The sequence below is a fragment of the Motacilla alba genome, chromosome 1A (assembly GCF_015832195.1).
Source record: "Motacilla alba alba isolate MOTALB_02 chromosome 1A, Motacilla_alba_V1.0_pri, whole genome shotgun sequence".
Taxonomy (NCBI): Eukaryota; Metazoa; Chordata; class Aves; order Passeriformes; family Motacillidae; genus Motacilla; species Motacilla alba.
The window spans coordinates 15,285,231-15,305,460 of NC_052031.1; the positions used below are offsets into that span (position 1 = coordinate 15,285,231).

Sequence of the window (20,230 nt, forward strand, 5' to 3'; positions counted from 1 at the left end):
GCTGCCCCCAGCTGGCGCAACGGACATGAAGCAATCGAAGGGCGATATTTTCCTCTTGAGTTTTCCTTTATCTGACTGCCGGTGCTGCTCCTGTGGCTCAGGGGCGGTGGGGGCGGTTCGGGCCCGGCACGTGTGCGGTTGTGGGTGACCTGCTGGGGGTCAGAGGCCTCCCGCGCTCCCTGGCCCGGCGCGCTCCCGTCCCAGCGCGTTCCCGGCGCGGCGGCGCGCAGGCGCGGCGCTGTGGGAGCGCGGGGCGGGCGGAAGCGGCCCGGGCAGGGCGATGCTGGCGGCCCGGGCGCGCCGCGTGGCCTGCGCCGTGTCCGGCGGCGTGGACAGCGCCGTGGCCGCGCTGCTGCTGCGCCGCCGAGGTGCGGGGCCGGGGCCGGGGCGGAGAGAGTGGGGGCAGCGGGGCCCTGCCCTGCCCCGAGCCGTGCTGCGGGGCCCGCGCCTCCCTTCCCGCTCCCCGCGCAGCCGGGCCCGGCCGGCGCCTGCCCCGCGCTCGGCCGCCCCTCGGGCCGGAGCAGCGGCCCCGCGCCGGGCAGGGCAGCGCGGAGAGCCGGGCACCGCGGGGCGGCAGAGCGGCCGTAAAAGCGCGGGCGGGAGATGTGACTTAGCGTCGCGTTAGGTTGCTGGAAGAGCTTGGATTAGCTATTACCTAGAGCAAAAACCAGCTGTACCGTAACTGTACTGTAAAACGTAGCACAGGGCTGCTCACATCTTTGGTAAGACGCAGTTACTAAAGCCATTCTTGAGGAACACAGGCTTTGTGTCCAGGCTGTAAGAACTTAACTTCCTAAGTCATTCTTGCCTTCATTTTGTAGGCTACCAGGTGACAGGTGTGTTTATGAAGAACTGGGACCCTCTGGATGAGGAGGGAGCTTGCTCCATTGACAGAGATTGTGAAGATGCTTATCGGGTGTGCCAGAAGCTTGATATCCCATTTCACCAAGTTTCCTACGTGAAGGAATACTGGAATGAAGTATTCAGGTAGAAACACATTTACAATAGCTGGTCTTTCAGTATGTTATGGTATATAATATACTGATACAGTATATTGTGTTATATAATATACTGATACATATATGTGGTATTGCGTTACAGTGAAAAGTAAGAATGGACAGATAATGAGCAATGGCATTCAATGCTAAGAGAAAGCCCTGAAGCCTAAGTTAAATATTGAGGATTTTTTTAAAATCTTGTTTATATTTATATTTTGCTTTTAATATTTTTTTTTTAGTTACTAAGAGATTTCTGCTTGTGTTAGTGCTTAGCAATTGCTGTGTTGCAGCTTTTCTTCAGCTACTGATATACTTGACCAACCTTACTGCCACTTGAAAAAAAAATTATTTAATGGGGTACTGTTATTGTCTGTGTGTGTAACTTATGCAGTGCATTTTGCATAATGTGTGCTGAATCCAGTTTAGCACAAAATGATTGTGACCTAGCCTTGCTTCTTTAAACTTAGAACAAATCTGAAATTGTTCTCTTAAGAGGTTGCTCAGATTCTGTGAATTTGTTGCACTTTAAGCAAAGTTCTACGTAGGAAAACCTGAGAGATTTTCTTGGAAGGTAGGACAAGAAGGGGCTTGTTGGTGTAACAGCATAATTTATGCACTGGATATAAGTACATAAAAATGGTTCCTTGATCTCCATCATCCCCCTTTAAGTAGTGCTGTTAGTACCTTACATGAAACTGAGGAATAACCTGGCTATGCTACTTGTACTGCATGTTGAAATGACATCAAGCTGAGCGTTTTGGACAGTCAGTGAAGAAAGCAGCAAAACAGCTCTTTTGTGGGAAAGTTCGCTCTGTTTTTCCCCTTTTGGTGTGAGAGAATGAGTAAGTGCTACAAAACTTCTTGGGGTTTGTTAGTAAGTACAGTGTTTCTTAACATTCCGTTACAAGTGTCTTAGTTTGTTTCAGAATCCTTTTTTCTTTACTGTCATCACTGATCTTAAGTTAACTTCTCTTCTGGATCTCTCTTTAAAGAGTTATTCGCCAAAAAACACCTTTTATCACGAGAACTCTTCCAGGTCTTGTCTTTTCCATGGTTTGTGCAAAGCCTGTTTCAGTTCCTGCTGTGAGAGAGATCCAGTAGACACCCTTCACTGCCCTTTCTCTGGTTCTGTGCTTTACTAGAAGGTCTGAATGCTGTCAGGGTGGCTTTGTGGTGACTCCTTTATAGAACTCCTGGGGTGCCATAACAGTCAGGTGTGAGCCAGCAAGAGAGAGGCAGCTCTGGGTAGACCCAGGGGATTTAATTATTAGTATGAGTTGTTGAATTCAGAACTTCTACAAAAGAGTTAGAGAAAATAAGAGATATGTTGCTTTATTTTCTATTTTTTAATGTAGTGTCACATGGTAAGGAAGAAGCAATTGATTTTGTTTCAGACGGAGAAAAGTAAAACCAAATAATAGGATTGCCTTTGTTCTTTTAAATCCAGTCTGTGCCCTCAGTTCTTCTTGAGTGCAGTGGCTACTGACAGCAACCTGGCAGACAAAATGATGCAGTGATAAGGCCTTTGATATCTCAGTGTAGCATTGTATGCTGGTTTAATTTCTTTAGTATTATTTCAGTGTTTTTTAAGTAATTATGCATCAGTGTGAAACTGTAACATAACTTTGAGAAACTTAGACTTTCTAGAAGGGAGGAAAGAAAAGGACAGGAAAAAGTCTCTAAAATTAAGTCCCATGAGTGACTGCTAGTGACATTATTGCAGCTGAAGTTACTGTCTGTTCAGCTGAGACACTCTTGGTGTGTACCACCACGTGGTCCCACTGAAAAAATAAATAGGGTTGTTTAATTCTGAAGGTAAGTATTCCATGAGAGATGAATAGGATCTGCACAGCAGACAGCCACATCTGTCCAGAGGGAATATTAATTTAATAAAGCAGGGTTACAAGATTGTAAGTGATAATTTGACCCTCCTCAGTGCACTTTGTAGAAAATCTTCCAAACACTGGTTTTTGCACTGCAAAATCTAATGGATATTTTATTTCTGACATAAAATGTTTACGGTGACTGGGTCTTCTCTGGGGCTGGGACTCTGCTTCTCATGTTTGAGCACTGTTCAGTTTCTGATAGCGTTATGTATGTTAATGATTGTGGCAGACATTTGAGTCTTTATTTTACAGTGACCTCTTAAAAGAGTATGAATTGGGAAGGACGCCTAATCCCGATATTTTGTGTAACAAGCACATCAAATTCAACTACTTTCTGCATTATGCTATGGATAACCTCGGTAAGGCATTTTCAAGTGTGTCAGTACAGAGTGAGTGCCATGGAAATGCTTAAAGGAAACAAACTCTTTAAAAGGTGGGGAAATACATGAGTTCATGTGCATGCCTAACTCATATCTCTGTAGTAGTGTGCCGATCCTTGCAAAGGATTTGGTTTTAAGGTTGCTTTTACATAAAGAATCATAGAATGGTTGAGGATGGGAGGGACCTTTAAAGGTCACCTAGTCCAGCTGTCCTGCCCTGGGCAGGGACATCTTCCACTAGATTAGGTTGCTCATATGTAGGAACAAATTTATTTCAGGGACATGCATTGACCTGACCGTTAAGTTTTACATTCTTAGGTGGTCCTTAAAGTACAAAAGCACAAGTCCTGACTTGCTGGTGAATAGTTTGCATTATTTAAATAGCAGGAGTTTGATTATTGTCAGTATAAGACTTCTCTCTAGGTTTTCTTCTTTCATTGCTTTCTGCTTTTCTTATTGTATGTTTGCAGTGTGTTTTGAACTGTGATTTTCAAGTCTGTGCCTTTATGTTATGTTTGGTTTTTCTTTCCTTAATAGGAGCAGATGCAATTGCTACTGGGCATTATGCCAGGACCTCACTGGAGGATGAGGAAGTGTTTCAACAGAAGCACACTAAAAGACCACAGAAGCTTTTCAGAAACCGTTTTGAAGTTAGAAATAGTAAGTTGTGTCTTCATTTCATGTTTTGTCCTACATACGAAAGAGAAATTTAAACTATATTTGGTGTCACAGAATCAGGGATGTTTGTGACTTACACACAATGGTTACCAACTAAACCCCAGCCTTTGCAGATGTGCTAAACGAGGGTGTTGATATTACTGAAAATGACCCTGACTTGTCAAGCATTACATATTCTTGTTTTAAGAGTCAGATGAATGTCTGATATATAGTGAGAAGCATGCTATACCCAAAGGGAAAAAAAACCAAAAACCTATGCAAAGCTGCCACAGTGATGATTTCATATTAGAGATTCCCTGCTTTTATTAGTCCACCCCTGGACTTAAAGGACTTTATTTCTTTCTTTGTTTTAATTTTACTTTTGGAAAGTCAGAATGGCCCCAGCTGGACCTATGGTCTATATATGTGACAGACTGTGGTTTGCAGGTGTTGTGTGTTGTGATGGGCTTCCTTGCCTGTGACTGACATTTTGTATCACCAGTTGTAACTGAGCTATTGGCTTGTAGTTTGTGTCGAGTCAAGAAACAGGTAAGTAGTGTTTGTACAACAGCAGAGCTATTAATTTTAAAGAGAGGGGGCAGAACATGATTGAAAAACTGTACCAATTCCATTTCATCTGGGTAATCAGGAGATTTCATCTACTTTAAAGAAAAAGGTCAAACTCTCATCTCTGAGCATTGGTAATAACTTCATTGATTGCTCAAATCATTGATTTCTATAGGGTGCTTTCAGGGCAAAACAGTATTTTTCTGAAGAACAATATACTCCAAAGTATTTGAATCTTCATTCTCCATTTCACAGGAAATGTGAAAGTTGTTTTTGTTTTTGCATTGTCGATGTCCTTGCCAGTGATACATGCACTATTGAAATAGATGAGGCAGTATAAGTCTTTGTGGGATTCTGCATAGTACAAGACCAGAATCTTCTAGATATTTTTAGTGATTCAGAAATATCCAAGTGTTTTTGTTAGATTTTGAAAAACATGTAAAATACTGTCTCTAACATGTATTTGAAAATAATAAATCAGAAATGTTGTCAAACAAAATACTAAATAAATTTGAACTATTAATAGTAGTTATGTTGAGATGCTTTATGTGTTTCGCTTTGCAGCTGTGAAACTCCTTCAAGGGGCTGACCTCTTTAAGGACCAGACCTTCTTTCTAAGTCAGATTTCACAGGATGCTTTGAGAAAAACCATCTTCCCTTTAGGGGATTTAACAAAAAGTTTCGTAAAGAAGATAGCAGCAGAACATGACCTTCATCATGTGCTAAAGAAAAAAGAGGCATGGTAACACTTAACACTCTTTTGATTTGTATTTCTCTCCAGAACAACTTTCTTGAACTTTTTGAACTTTAACCTGTGACAACCCATCCATTTCTGATGGAAAAGAATAATGTAATAGGTTGGGAAGCATTTTTCATAGCTGGCTACTTCCTTAAAAGTACTTTTAGGAGCTTGTGGTTAGTTGTGTATTTTAGCTTGCAGATGTTTTGTCTGCTGTTGTATCTCAGAAGAATTAAGATGAAGGTGAATGTGTAGGATGCTCTGAGCCTAAAGGAAAACATCCTCTATCACAGTAAGGGAGAAGCTTTTTTTATTCTCCATAGCTTTTAAGAGCTTCTTCACTTAAAATTATTTCTCAATATGTCTTTAGAAATTGGATTATACTGTTTGTCTAAATTTACTTTAAAAAAAAACCCAAAAAACTATGTTTCTCTGAGAACTAAGGCTTCATGAGTAGATCTTAAAAGCTGTAATTCAGGCAGTAGTTATGTTGCTGATGCTGCCTTGATTGCTTTTCATGTTTATTGGTCAGCCTCAGTAAATGTGTGTTTGAAGAATGTCAGCAGTAACTGGAAGGAGGAGAAAAGCCTATTTGGTTCTGAAGGTGTTTTTTTTTTTCAAGAGATGGACCATCATTGTATCATTTTTGTTACTTTTGTACTTTAATATGAAAGAGACATCTGTTTTTAATATGCATACAGCCTAGTCACCAAGGTTAATGTATTTATTGAACAGATGTTCTATTTCCTATTATCCCTCTTAACTTCTGTGCTCACAGCTCTCACTGATTCTGGATAGAATTAGTTGACCTGTGTTGCAGCAGATGTTGTGGATTTGTTTATGATATGCCTAGGATAGTTTGGGATACATGGGAGGGGAAAAAGTCTTGGACAGGCATTATTTCAAATGTTTTTCTCTGCTTTTGTGTATTCATCTCCGTGTTTCTTTTTCAGAGTATGGGGGTCTGTTTCATTGGTGAAAGAAACTTTGAAAATTTCCTTCTTGAGGTGAGTAACACTAAGTCTCTGACAATCTTTGTTTCATTCTGGTGTTCAGTTTTTAAAAGACTGTCCATAGAAAAATCTCAAGCAGCTTGTGGCCCACTGTAAGTAGCAATGTCCCACCTCCCTTTGCAGCCCCAAGCCTAGTCAGAAGCTGACACCCACAGCCTGTAGGAAGTATCTTGCCCCTCTACCAGCTGTCACTCATTTTCTGGAGCAGAAGTGAGCATGCACTCTGCCTGCCAGGCTCTGACAAATGGTTGGAATGTGAGAGAGACAAAGTGCTGGATCCTGCTGTCTCCTGTCATGTGTGAGGATAGGGGAAGTGAAGCCTAGAATTGCTGCTCATAGGGACTGCCCTTCCTGCTTTTCTCTGAGAGCAGCATCAAGAAGGAGTCAGTAAGCTGCTTGGGCAGAGTTTGCTTCTTGAAGAGTTGTTTTTCAGCTTTGAGAGAATGTGGTGACAGAATCTGAAATATATTATGAGGTTTTCTTGGGCTGTCTTGTGACTTACCTCTTCCTCTTTGTTAGTATTTGGAACCTCGACCAGGTAACTTTGTTTCCATTGAAGATAAGAAGGTGATGGGAAGACATAAAGGTAATTGGATAACTCACCTTAATAACTTACTTTTAATAAATGGAACAATACTCCTTCTGTTTGGAGGGAGAAATTTTGGGAAATTCCAAAGGAGTCTACAGGTTTTACCCAGTTTGTTAAACCATGGAAAATTTGCTGTATACAGTAGTAGAGCCTTGAACTACTACTGGTTCTTGGTTAGTTGTTCCATGTTGCAAGAAAGCAAATAATTATTAGGGTTACCCTGTTGATACTAAGTACTACCAAGAGACCATTGTTCACTAAATTCCTTCAAAATGACTGTGCTTCAGTTCCATATTCTTTAGTTCCTAAACTTCGCAGAAGAAAATGCCCCTCAGTGATGCACAGAAGGACCAACATGGGCACCTTAACTTTTCATTTTCTTCTGTGGGTTCTTCCTTTGCTGTCCTCAATTCAAGCTGCCAGAACTGAGTTTCTCTCCCAAGTAATTTATGATAATAGGATGTTATACTGGTGCATAAAAGTAAGGGAGACTGGCGAGACTGAATGGTAGATTACACACAAATTGAAACTGAAATAAATAAATGTGTGTGTTTTATAAGACCTAAGAATGCCACAGTTGTGATGGATTAGGTTGTAATCTTTAGTTTGCATTTCAGGTACAGATGAAATCTCAAGTAAATGTTAGTTTAGTTTGTGGTTGGCCCTCTTCTCTAAGACAGTTTGGCTTGTTATTCTTTGTTTAGTGGTAAAGTTTTGGGAAAATTATTTTAATGTGTTCTTCTGAAAGTAAAAGTTGCTAGCAACTTTCCATTTTCATATTTCTTTAGGTTGGTTCCTCTTCACAATAGGCCAGAGGGCTCGGCTGGCAGGCCTCAAGGATGCTTGGTTTGTGGTTGACAAAGATGTCAGCACTGGAGATGTCTTTGTGGTGAGTTAATTAACACCTGGTTTGCAGATGACTAATGCGTGCATTTTGTGACTGCTGCTGTATGGAACGTGAGCCTAACCTGGGCAGAATTCTTGGCTTTCCTCTTGGGGGAAACAAGAACCAACTAGCATAGCATCAGCAGATGTGAAACATCTTTTCCAAACAGGCTTTTCATGAGCACCAGATTGTTTTAGATTTTGGCATAGAGCTTTTCAAAGCAAAGGGCAAATGCTGAAAAGAATCAGCCAATCTCTGAACTCTCATTTTCTACTTTTTATCTTAGTTATTATGATGTGGTTTATAAAACATGTATTACCTTGGTTTATGATGTATTGCTGCTTTGTTTTTTCTAGTAAAAGAATGAGGAGGCAGTGGCACAGTTTTATAATTTTGAAAACTGAGGCAGAATATTTATGATAAATAATAAATAATTGGTATGTTAATGGCTAATCATATGAGGTGATGCAGAGTTCTGCAGCTTGCTAGCATTGATAATGTTTCTTCCTGTTCATGCAGTTGTTACGCTTCCTGGATACTGATGTGATTATAATGAGGTGTTCTGCTACTTGTTGATGTGCCAGTGCAGAGGACCATAATCAAATGAGAATTGAGATGAAACAGACAGGAGCACTAAGAAAAGAATTTGTGTCCTGCAGCACGTCTGTCAAAGGCAGTGCCTTTGCTAGGGAGGTGTTCATGTGGGAAGTTGGAGGAGAGGGAAGTAGCATCTTGTTGAGATTGGATAAAGAAGTTCAGATTTCTGAACCCAGCCTGAAGAAGGCAGAAATGCAATTGGAGAGAAAAGCATACAAGAAGAGAGACGTGACTCTGAGGAGTAGGAGAGTGACATATCATTCAGCCTTGCTTTAGCCTAGTTTAAGTGCTAATAAGTATTTTCTTTCTTGCTCATATTGCCTTCATTTTTCTATGGGTTGATGCTTCTTCTGTATTTCATGCTTCACTTTACAAGTTACTTGCTCTTTGGCAAAACATCAGCAATAAACAAATGTCTTTTAAGGCACCATCAAGAGATCACCCTGCTCTGTACAGAGACCTCCTGCGGACAAACCGAGTGCACTGGATAGCAGAGGAGCCCCCGGCAGAGCTGGTTAGAGAGAAGATGATGGAATGTCATTTCAGATTTCGGCACCAGATGGCACTGGGTAGTCAAACCTTGTTTTTCTTTTGTCTTACTCAGTTTGTGAAACTCTGGTAGCGTGTTCGTGTAGTTCTGCAGTAATAGTGGGTAGCTTTTGGCTTGGCCTTCCTGTTTCTGCAGTGTCTTACAAAACAATTCTGTACACGGTAGCATCTTGAATTAGATCTGTTTCGCCTTGGTTTTCCTTCTTCAATGTAAACATAATGGTTAACTGTCAGATGTTTGATCATTTTCTGCTCTAGTGCCTTGTGTCCTGACTCTCAACCAAGATGGGAGTGTGTGGGTAACACTAGTGAAGCCAGCTAGAGCTATCACACCTGGACAGGTAAGTTATTAGAAGTAGTTTTCCTTCCATTTTTGTGCTTTACCTTATCTGGCTAATAAAACAGAGTAGCTTTTTTATTAGCTGGAGCAAAGTAATTAATTTATTTGCATGTGAGAATGGTTAGCTCTATTTTGACTATTTATCAACTATTTTAAGGGAGATTGTTTCTATTTTCAAATGATCTGTTATCTGTATAGTGTAAGACGCTTACAAATTTTAGAAATGCATAGAAGCATCTCTGGTAATCAGTTGTATATGCAGAAATCGAAGCTGCTGTTGTTTGCAAGAAATAGATTTTGAAAGGCATTAATTTGGTAATTGCCTGCTTAATATAATATGGGTTGAGTGTTCAAACCTGTGTAGGGAGACTCTGTCTGGTGAATTCCATTGTCCCAGACAGAGCTGAGAGGAGGTGCTGTGCCCAAAAGGGATGCCTTTTAACCCTGCCAGTGCAGAGATACTCCATCACATTCCAGCACACTGGCTCTCAAGCATTCCCTGCATCCCTTCTCCCAGCATACGTTCTACCCACCCTCCCCAATCCTTGGGGGCCTGTGGGACACATCAGGAGGGAAATTACCTGAGAACTGTTGGTAGTGGAGAGAAGCTGAGAAGAATCCAGCCAGAGCTTGTGAGAGCCATGAGAATCCCCCGAGTGCCAGGAGCTGCCGAGCCTGTAGCCAGGCTCTGCACTGCCAGGTAGTGAGACCAGGCAGAAGGTCTGGGCTCTCCTCTCCTGCAGGAGCCTGCTGAGCACATCAGGGAGCTCCAGCTGCTTCCTTGCAGATGGTCTGCTGCTATAGTCCTTAGTCCCCTTCATGTTTTGACAAGTGCCACCATAAGCTGGGTACAGTTTTCTGGGGGGAAAAAGTGAAGATGCAGATGATGTTACGTATGTCATCCCCTTTGGAAAGGAAACTTTCCAGCACAATTCACTCTGCCTCAGTAACTGAAGAGTTTTGAGATAGCCTTCTACTTGAGATAGTAGAAGTTCATGATGAAATTTCCACCAACATGTTTATAAATTTACACTCGTGAGCCTACAAATCCTCTGTAATTTGGGGATTTTTGTTTGTTTCAGGGTTTTTTCCTTAAGATTTAGACAGAACAGATAAAAATCGCTCACTGTCTAGCAGGTCTTGCACAGCCTGAAGTTGCTCACCGTGGTTTTTGCAGCTGCTAAAAAGACTCTCCCTGTGTTTATCTCCTAGTTTGCTGTGTTCTACAAGGGAGATGAGTGCCTGGGCAGTGGGAAGATCCTGAGGATGGGCCCATCAGTCTATACCTTGCAACAGGGCAAAAACCGAGAGGAGAGTCCAAAGAAGGAAGAGATTGACAAAATAGAACCAGCAACATAACACCTGGGACTGTTTATTGAAGGACTTTGGAGAATTTGCTGCCTGAGAACAATAAAAACTATAATAAATGTGGTTCATAAGGCCAGTTAACCAGAGAGTCCCAGCTCTTGACTTAGCACTGAAGGAGTTTAAAACTAAAGCCACTTTGGTGCAATTTTGCTGGACTGTATGGTGCTGTTTATATTAATCCGTATCAAGGGATGTCCTAAGGTGTTCTCTAATAGTAGTAACACATACAGGAATTTTAATACAAAAATCATGGCTGAAATAATAAATCTATCTCTCATGTGTAAGTGAAATGCTTTTTTTCCCCCTTACCTGAAGGTACCTGTCCTTAGTAAAGTACATATGGTATTTTACACTAGATGTATGCTTGTGCTTTGAACTCTGGAAGAGGAAGGAATGATGTTTAAATTCAGCATTTGGAATGAACTCCAGGCAACAGATACTTATTTTTCATTTTACATAGTTTTACAAAAAATGCTTTGGATTCTTCAGCTGTATTAAGTAGTCGCTTCAGATGTTTACATAACACGGAGTTACAAATCTTAGGGGCTTAAGAGTCTTGAATGCTAGATGTTTTCACACAACTGACTAATTTTCTGATAACTGCTGAGGTCTGAGGCTGTTTGGTTTGTCTCCTGGAGAAGAGAATGCATTGTAGTGCTTGAGAAAAATGCGAATTCACAGGGATTTCCTTGTTGTGGATCAAGCTTATAGACCTGATAATGATTGGCTCTTGCCATGTCTCAAAATTGAATGCTGTTAGGAAGAGCTGAATACTTCATCTAAATTAGAAAGGTTTATAAAGACTGGGTGCATATTGAAGACACCCCAAGCTTATGGTAAAACTTCATTGCAGCAAGTTAGCAAGAATGAATTCCTGTCTTTCAGCATGGTAGTAGAAGGTAACTGTTCCTGAAGTACAGTTGTGCTTCAGGAGCAGGACTTTGTGGTGGTGTAGAATTTTGAGATTTTAACTGGCAGTGAGATCCCAGGTTTGCTGAGAGCTGCTGAACCAGTGCCTCACAGCAGGAAAGGTTAACCATGTGCTCCTTGCAGCACAGCTGGCATTGGATGCAATGAATGTCTGCTACAGAACCTGCCGAACAGAGGCTTTTTAATATATTCTCTGCTTCCCTCCTTTTGTTTAAGCATCCTTAAACTGGACACAGCAGTAATCCAGGATGGCTACTGCAGAAAATTCAGAAGCTAACATGCTGCTCTTTGGTGGAAACCTCTCCGGTAATGGTCTCTGTTCACTTCATAGGCTCAGAGGACTTTGGTTTTTATCATCAGAAGTGAATCTCATGGTTCTGCTGAATCCTCATCTGAGGTAGAGGTGAATATGAACAATGTTTGGTTAGTACAGACTCATTGTCTGAGGCTGCAGCTCAGCCTCTTGCCATGGTGGCAAGCAAAGAAAGCCCTTTGACATGATGAAGTGATTGCTGTTCTTGCTCCCAATGAACCTCACCACACTGCTGTGAGCTAGGAGTCAGCGGGTGTTTGTGAAATTCAGATTGCTCTTAGCTTCTTGCCTGGGATGCTTCACAAGAGGCTGCAGGTGTGCAGCAGCACCACACTTGCATGTTTAAAGCAGCCCCTCCAAACAGCTTGGAAACAGGGAAGTAAAGGAGTGAGCTGAGAGCACAGGTTGGTGCTGGGGTCAGGCAGTGTGTGCCTTACAAGGGACCATCACTGACACCACTGCTCACATAGCCTTTGCCAAGGCTGGAATTTGGCCAAGTTTAAGCTTGAATGAGGTAGGAGCAGTCTGGTAAGTCAATTTTCTTTTTTTTATATCTATTGCAGAAGATTAGCATCAATGTGCTTTTTAAAATTCATTGGCTTTTCACTTTTTTGGTCAATTCTTCTGCTGCTTTGGGCAACAAATTGCAAACAGGTTATTTTACTTTCAAGATGTCATTAAGCTTTTCAGGTCTTGAAATATTTGGTTTCAAGGACTCACATGCATAACTATTTAGAAAAGGACTTTCCTTCCAAAGTAGAAAATGTGATAACACGACCAGGATCATGTAACTGAAAAACCACCACTCGTGTCAGCTAAGGCTGGGTCTGAATTGAAATCTCTGTTGTGCCCTGTGAGTATATTTGAAGTCTGTGTTTCTGAGTGTATAATGGCTGAAAAATTGCACTCCAAGTGCAGTTTATTTCCAGAAGTGCTTGTGTAAAACCTGTCTTAATTGCACTCCTGGTTTTGCTCCATCTTAGCAGTGTTCCTGCCCCAGCTGGTGCTGGAGGACAGAAGTGTCCCCCTGCAAGGAGAGCAGGGCTGTCCTGTGATTCTCTCTTCACCTGGATCTTTGGATCTTTGGAACATTGAGATGTTGCACAGGTGTGGTGAAGGATTTCATTTGCACTATGGGAGTGCAGTATTTGCAGTCCAGCAGTAAATGCATTGGCTCTTTGCATTGGCTTTTAGGGCTGAGAGGAGCTGTCAGCCTCCCATTTCAAAACTGAGTGTTCACTCTCTCTAGCTGCTTTCTCTCTTTTGCTGCAAACCACAGGGAGCAAAGCTGCTGTTGTTTATATAAAGCTTTATCCTTTTTAGAGTAGGTCTATATTTTTAGCATACAAGCAAAAAAAAAAAACAACCAAATTTTTGGATGCAGGATTTAAATTTGTACTTTTATATATGTGAATATTGAATGCAGCCCCTATGGACAAGGCTGAGCTCTCCCTGGAAGCTGGGACATGAGTGTGTGCAGCCTCCTGTGCAGACTCTGCCCCGAAGGCAAGGAGGTGGGACTGGAGTGAAGGTTGACAGCACAGCCTGTGCTTCTGGGGATTTCAGGATCAGGCTGTTTCAGAGTAAAGGATACAATTTCCTCTTCCACCTTTATTCCCAAACCAGAATTTTCTAACCTCTCTTTGTCCGAAAGAACCCTTTCAGCTTGGAGTCTTCAGCACAGGAAGGGCTGGGGAGGGTCTCTGACCGTGTTGGGTTCTGCAGCCAGGGACGGCACAGTGAGCTGCAGGGGGATCCCAGGGCCATCAAACACTCTCGGGTTTCATTTTAAAACCAATTTCTCTGCATTTATATGTGTTTACGTGCTTCAAAGCACTGAACAAAATGAAATTATTTGTGATGAATGCGATAATCACAGCAATGTGGTACTCACCAGTGATGCAGGGAGGTGATGTGCCGTTTCCAGCTTCAGCACCAGGAGGCACCAGGGCATCACGATTATCCCTCCCAGCCGTGGGCAGCGTTGTGGGGAGATGGTAGCAATCAGCACATCTGTAATTGTGAGTTTTTCCCTTTTGTTTTAGATTTTTGCCGAGCCAATCCATTGGAAGAATTGCCCCTCGGTGGGTTTGCTCAGGGCAGGGATAGAGCTGCCCAGGCATGTCAGTACAGCCATGAGCTGGCTGAGAAGCACAGCACCTTTTAAGAGCCAAACTCTCCCTGGGGCTGGGCAGAGACAGCCTGGCAGCAGGGAAAGCACACACCTTTTCATCAGAGTTCAGGTCCTGCCTGCCCTCTTTCCCTGTGCCAGGCTGTGCAGGTCATTTGTTTCCTGGGCACTCTCAAATTTCATCTCATCTGGTTCTTGAATGGGAGGGTTTTTTGTTTGGGTTTTTTTTTGTTGTTGTTGTTGTTTGTTTGTTTGGTTGGGGTTTTTTGGGGGGTTTGTTTTTTTTTTTTTTTTTTGTTTTTTGTTTTTTTTTTTCTTGAGAACTAATACCAGATTTTGAATATGTGAGGGTTCTGATGAACACTGACTTTTGGGGTTTTTCTTTTCTAAAATAACTTGCTTTTTACTGCAGGCATAGCGCCAGCTACAGAAACTTGAGAATACAAAAAGTGAATGGACTCCTCATTCTGTGCAGGTTTGCAGCATACAGAGTAATTTCTTCAATACAAAAGAGCTTCCAACTCAGTCTGCAAGTTTAAGGTCCTAGAAGCAATGAAACACATGGACAGATACCCCTTAAACAGAGCCTACCTGGAGAAATTAAGTTTTCTTGGGTGGCTGCCCCACTCTGATAATTCAGTGGGACCATTCCCATTCAGTATCATCATCTTTTGAGGAGGCTCAGGAAAATACCATTCTTGTAATTACAGCATATCAGTCCCTGTGGTGAAGAGCAACAGAAGACCTACTTCCAGTAAGAAGATTCATCAAGAGAAGAGCGACCTGACTACTCTGTCCTGGGTTTCTCCAGAAGTGCTGTGAGGACTCATGACAGAAATTCCTCGGGTGCTTTGCATTCCTGCAGGGCTCCTGGGTTTGTGTCTCTGGGGTTGCATGGGCTGGATGTAGTCTGCAAGCAGTGTTGGTGGCAGTTCTGGCTGGCAGATGGGACATCTGGGTCGTATCAAAAAACTTAAGGTTGGACTCCTAGACAAATGGTGAATTCTTCCTTTTCTCTAAGAATGCCCCCAGGGAGGAAAGAGATACATGTGGCACTGACTTTGTGGGAGCCAGCTGTTTATCTCTCTGTGCATCCAGTTCTCTTTTTATTTCAATGAAATGTGATCAGAGCAGAGACAGGAAGTTCAGCCGTGTCCTTGGGAGCGGGGAGATCCCCATGTGCTGCTCTTCCCTGTGCCAGGTACAGGAGATTTCCTCTGTCTGCCTCCCAGCTTGCTGTGTTCTCCAGGGCTGCCGAACACCAGCGCCAGGAAAATCCTGGGCTGTGCCACTTCTCAGTGCAACACAGGAGAGACTGAGTGAAAACCCGTGATGGAACATTTCTTCTCTCATTTGAAGGACTTCAGTGAAATTTGCATCTAAAAAAGGGTAGCACAAATCTCTTTGGAAATCTGTCTCAAAGGCTGCGTCCCCAGCCCTGCTGCAGCTCCAGCCTGGTGGCAAAGCAAACTCAGCTGGTCTGGTCTGGTCTCATTACACTGCATGAGGCTTTGTATGAAACTGTAAACATCAAGGAAGGATGGATGGTAAACATAAAATGGACTGGTATGCCAAAATAGGATAACTAGCGGTGTAGCATCTGGTGGATTTCAGATTGGTGCTGGATTAAAGGTATTTTCTATTTTAATCTAGTCACTTAACTACTCTTCACACATTTTTATCTCTCCTCTCTGAGAGTACTCGAAGGACTCTCTGGGCCATGTCACACCAACAGCTCCATGCCTGTTAGCAAATTTGCTAGATGTAGTAAAACCATGTGACCAATCTATTACAAGTTTGAAAGCTTTCAGGTGTGGCTTTTAAACTGAAAATCACTTTATGTACTATTAGTAGTTACTCATATAGTAACACCTTTAGAAATTAATCAGAATAATTACACTGGGTTTACATATTAAAGGTGCTTTAGGGTATAAGATTGTTACACTGAGTTAGTTTTCCACCTGCCTTTTGGGGTGAAGGAGACAGCACAGGAAGGATCTCTGAACTGATCAGTAGCCAGGTGTTGAGCCTTATTTAACACACAACCATTTCATGGAGCAGAGACTGTCCTCATGTGGAGTGTCTCCTCTGCACTGCAATGCAACAGTGGTGCTTGAGCTCCAGAGCAAGCAGGGGAATTCCATACTGGGAGGAGAGCTGAGACTGATGACTTTGAGGGCTGAGACTGATGACTTTTAAGGTGGCTCCCTGCAAGCTGCCTTCTTTCTGAGGAGAGCATCACTGATGGATCAGGAGAAACATGTAAATGCTGTAAGCACAACAGATTGATCCTAGGAATTAGAGCAGGCAGCTCTGCTGCAGTGCTTCTTGCACAACTGTCCAAGGCTTTAATCACAATGCACTTCCTGTAGCTCATGCTGCTGCTCTGAGCCCCTGCCATGAAAAGCCAGCCCAGAGGAGGCCAGGCTTGAAGCTCCCACGTTAAACCTCCTAAGAGGAATGTTGAACACATGGAGCTTGCAGAAAATCCCAAGGGATGCAGGGTGTATCTGTGTATCACTCTGCAAGAAACGGGAGTGCTTTGTTGCTGGTCTGCTCCAGTAAAGCAAAGCCTTGTCAGAAGCCCTTTGGGTTTACCTCTGTGTCCATGGCACTGGCTGTGGTGCGGATCTGCCCACAGGGAAGTGATGCAGATGGATGCTTGAGGACCTGCCCTGTCACTGTGCTTGGCATAACCCAGATAAGATCAGCCAGGAAAATGTTTTTCCTTGCACAGCCCGGTGGAGAAAGCTGTGTGTCAGGAGTGCTTTGGTGGCAGCTCACTCCCATTCATTTGGCCTTTTTGTGCCTGCAGTATGAGCCCTAACCCCTAAAGCCCCTAAGCCAACTGGACTTTTCCCTGATCCTTTCCATCCCTGAAACCTGTGCATCTGTAAGTGATGGAGTTAACCATTCTAGGCATTTCTGATTGTTTCATTCAGGAAATAAACATGTAATACAAGGTATTGATTTTTCTCAAAATCAATGGCTGATTTATGGTTTCCCCTGGAAACTTGTTCACTGTGCTGGCTCCCAACCACAGCTGCTGCTGCTTTGTTTGGGATTCAATGGGATGTTCCTAACCTGAAGGGAATGGATCATTCACAAGGACCCTCTGCTTCAGCTGCCCTGTTTATACAAACACAAGACTTCCCATGCTCACTGTTCCCTTGAGTGTATGAATATCTAACAAAAACACAAAATAACAGACTCAGCTCTATCTTCTCTGCTTGGAAAGCACAATACAGGCTGAACATGCAAACAAGATCATTCAAGTTGAACTTCCAAAGAGCTTCTATCAAATGACCAAAAGCAAGAGATTTTTTACACACTAACCCAAGGGGCTAGTGGGTTTGCAAACCGTTACATCTCTGGAGGGGAAAAGCCCCAGTCTGTAGGAATCTGTAGTACAGCAAACCACCCCGCTGGTGGCACAATTATTTTAATGAAAGAGAGTGGCAGCACCTGTAAAGCCAGAGCTGTGAGCTCATTTGTGTTTCCTGGGTGCATCTCATGTAAAATGATGGCTTTGAGGAGGTCAGGGGGGCCCCAGAAGTCAGGGCGTGCTGGGCAGGGCACGCCACGTTTTGACCAAGGGTGGCCCTGGGGACACATGGCAGCTGTCAGGGGACAGGGCACCTCTGTCCTCCAGCACAGTTCTCTCCCTAAGAGGGGCTCAGCTCTGCTCCACCTCTGCAGTGTCCCCTGACCCAGTGCAGAGGCTGGGCTCTCACAGCACCTCCATGGAGCATCAGGCCCAGAGAAATCAGTCTGGGCCTCCCTCCAAATAAAGACAATATGTTCAGACTGTGCAAAATCTTCGTTTGAAGGAGTGGATACTCTTCAGAAGTATCTTTGAGTAGAGGGATGGCAGCAGCAGATGTCTGACCAAGGCAGAAGGGGACACACCAGCACAGTTCAGAGCTCTGGGGGTTCCTGGGGGCACTTACAAATGCTTTGAAGTATTTAGAAGACGATCATGAATTAACACAGTCTCTTTGCCACACACACTTCAGATTAATCTGATTTTCTTTAATGCAGTGCCTGGCATGGTGGATAAAGGAGCAGCAGCAGCAGATGGAACATGTCTTCAGTAAATGGTTTGATACTGCCTCACACTTTATTCCCATACACAAAACACTGTCACAGCAGCTGATGTTAATCAGTACGAGGTAGGTGCAAAACGTGCTTGGCAAGAAGTGTTACAAAAGCCCTCTTGGGCTTAGTTTTACTTAATATTTTCATTCTTGGTTTGAATGATTAAATAAAAGGTAGCTTGTAAATGTTGCAGATGCTGCCTCCAGGCATCCTCATGGACAGGACTAAAATCCAAAATGAGTATGTGAAACTGGAGGATGGATCCCAAAATCAATAGACTAAAATGGAAAATGAGTCCAGTACAAATTGCTTCTTCTACAGAGGAGAAGTGAGTTGCACATGTGTGAACAGGAGCATAAAGGCAGGGCAGAACCTCTGCAGAGGAGGCTGTGAGGCCCAAATGCCTCCCAGACTGCTCCTGGAGCCGCAGGTGGTGTTGGTGTGGGCAGTGGTGCTGTCTCACCCGGGCTGCTGGGGATTTCCTTTCAGTGATGCCCCCAGACCTTGGCAGGAGCATCCTCTCCAGCTGAGCAGGCTGTGTGCCTAAGCATGGCATAAGGATTCAGACAAACAAACTCATCATCCACAGAAATGCTATTGCAGGCAATTCTACTGGAATTATTGTTTAGGACTTCTAGACAGAGGCTGCATGACTGCTTATGTTACTGCAGCCGTACCATGCCGTGCTGCTGCCAGTGCTGCATCTCTTTTGGAATTTTTTGCTACAATTTGCTTAGGCCAAATATCACTGCAAAGATTAGGACAGGAAAAGTGAATGAAATAGAGATTCTTAAATTCCTTTTTTGGGGGTGTTGACAGGCCTATTGCTTGCATTTTGTGGACTGCTCTGGTCTCTCCTCTCCCTGCCACCACCAAAAAAAGCTACAGTTGACCTGGTAATGGGTTGAAGAAGGGCAAGAAGGAAGAGTAAAAGGTTCAGCAGTGTTTCTGCACATGGAACGGAGATCCAAGCTGCCCAGCTGGAAGGAGATTACTCAAGCACTCTAGGACAGAGCCTGTCTCTCTCTTTGACCTGGAGAAGGTGACTGAGAGGTGATTACCTCTGCCTCTCCTGCTGCAAGCAGCAAAGGTGTAGGGGACAGCAATGAAGCTGAAGGAAGAAATTTGTCTTGCTGAATCAGGCAGCCTGCTGTGTACTGGAAGTTTAAATGGATTCAAAACAACACGAGAGATGTATGAGGGAAATAGATGGGCTGCTGGAGACAAGCACAACCCCTCCCTCTGGGAAGCCCTGAGCTGCAGAGAGCTGGGGGCTGTAGACCCTGCAGGGGCCACCTTGCCACGTACCTTGTGTCTGATAATCCTCTTTTCCTAAACATATGCTGTAGGTTGCTGCTGGAGACAGGATCACAGGCTGGTCTCTCCCTTCACTTAACCTGCTTATGTGAAAGCCTGAGGCTTATTTCTGCTTCTCCACAGAATGGTGAACTAATACTTGAGAAAAAACCTCAGTTTTCCACCAAATAATGCACTTGTACCATAAAATGAATAACAGTTTCCCTTTGGGATAATTACTTGAGTTTGTTTAGTGGCAAGTTTTGGCAGAGCTGTTTCCAAACTGAAGATCCTGAAGATTTGATTTTGCTCCTAAGTCAGAAGCCAGGCTCTCTCCACCTGGCTTCACACTGGCCAGTTGACACTGAGCAATGCTTTTATTTGCAGAAAGCTGACAAGACATGTGCAGGTCACTGCTGTGCCTTCTGAGATGCATGAGTGAGGATTTGCACAGCAGCCTGGAAAGGACTGAGTGAGCAGGACCATGGCTTGGGAGAGCCAAGGATGGAGCCCAGACTGTCTGAGAAGGCTCTTGTCACTCACTGCAGGCTGTGGGCTGGGCTGGCTGCCACTCCCCTCGAGCTGCTCTCCCACGTCCTTTTCTAAATCTGATGCTTTCCTGGTGATCTGCTTTGCTCTGGGCTAGCAGAGGGCATTCCTCTTCCATGGAGCATTTCCCAGGTGTGAAAGGCTCCGCAGGGTTGGGCTGCACCGTGATGCACACTGTGCCAGCCTGTGCCAGCACGGGCCCTGGGCTGCAAGGGGGGTGCACAGGCTGCTTGGTGCTGAACAGCCTCTGCTGAGATGGGCGCCTGGATGCTCCTGCTCCTGCTAATCCCCAGGAAATGCCATTTGGACCCTCATTATCTGTGCTGCACTTAAAAATAAACCAC

General features: G+C 43.7%; 1 protein-coding gene and 1 long non-coding RNA gene across 3 annotated transcripts; both read left to right on the forward strand.

Annotated features, from left to right (window-relative positions):
* Window positions 1-212: 212 nt before the first annotated feature.
* TRMU (tRNA mitochondrial 2-thiouridylase) lies at window positions 213-10,853 on the forward strand. 2 transcript variants are annotated; one of them, XM_038153113.1, is made up of 11 exons: window positions 213-368; window positions 822-987; window positions 3,137-3,243; window positions 3,802-3,924; window positions 5,053-5,225; window positions 6,181-6,234; window positions 6,760-6,826; window positions 7,618-7,718; window positions 8,737-8,881; window positions 9,120-9,202; window positions 10,414-10,853. In XM_038153113.1, the coding sequence occupies exons 1-11, from the start codon at window positions 281-283 to the stop codon at window positions 10,558-10,560; spliced, it is 1,254 nt and encodes a 417-aa protein (XP_038009041.1). In that variant the 5' UTR covers window positions 213-280; the 3' UTR covers window positions 10,561-10,853. The 2 variants fall into 2 exon arrangements, with proteins under 2 accessions (XP_038009041.1, XP_038009042.1); XM_038153114.1 differs by lacking the exon at window positions 213-368 and adding an exon at window positions 431-722.
* A 3,413-nt stretch (window positions 10,854-14,266) lies between these two features.
* On the forward strand, window positions 14,267-20,115 carry LOC119707744. Its single transcript, XR_005258837.1, has 3 exons — window positions 14,267-15,575; window positions 17,985-18,115; window positions 18,861-20,115. It is a non-coding gene; the product is annotated as an uncharacterized LOC119707744 (long non-coding RNA).
* Window positions 20,116-20,230: the final 115 nt, after the last annotated feature.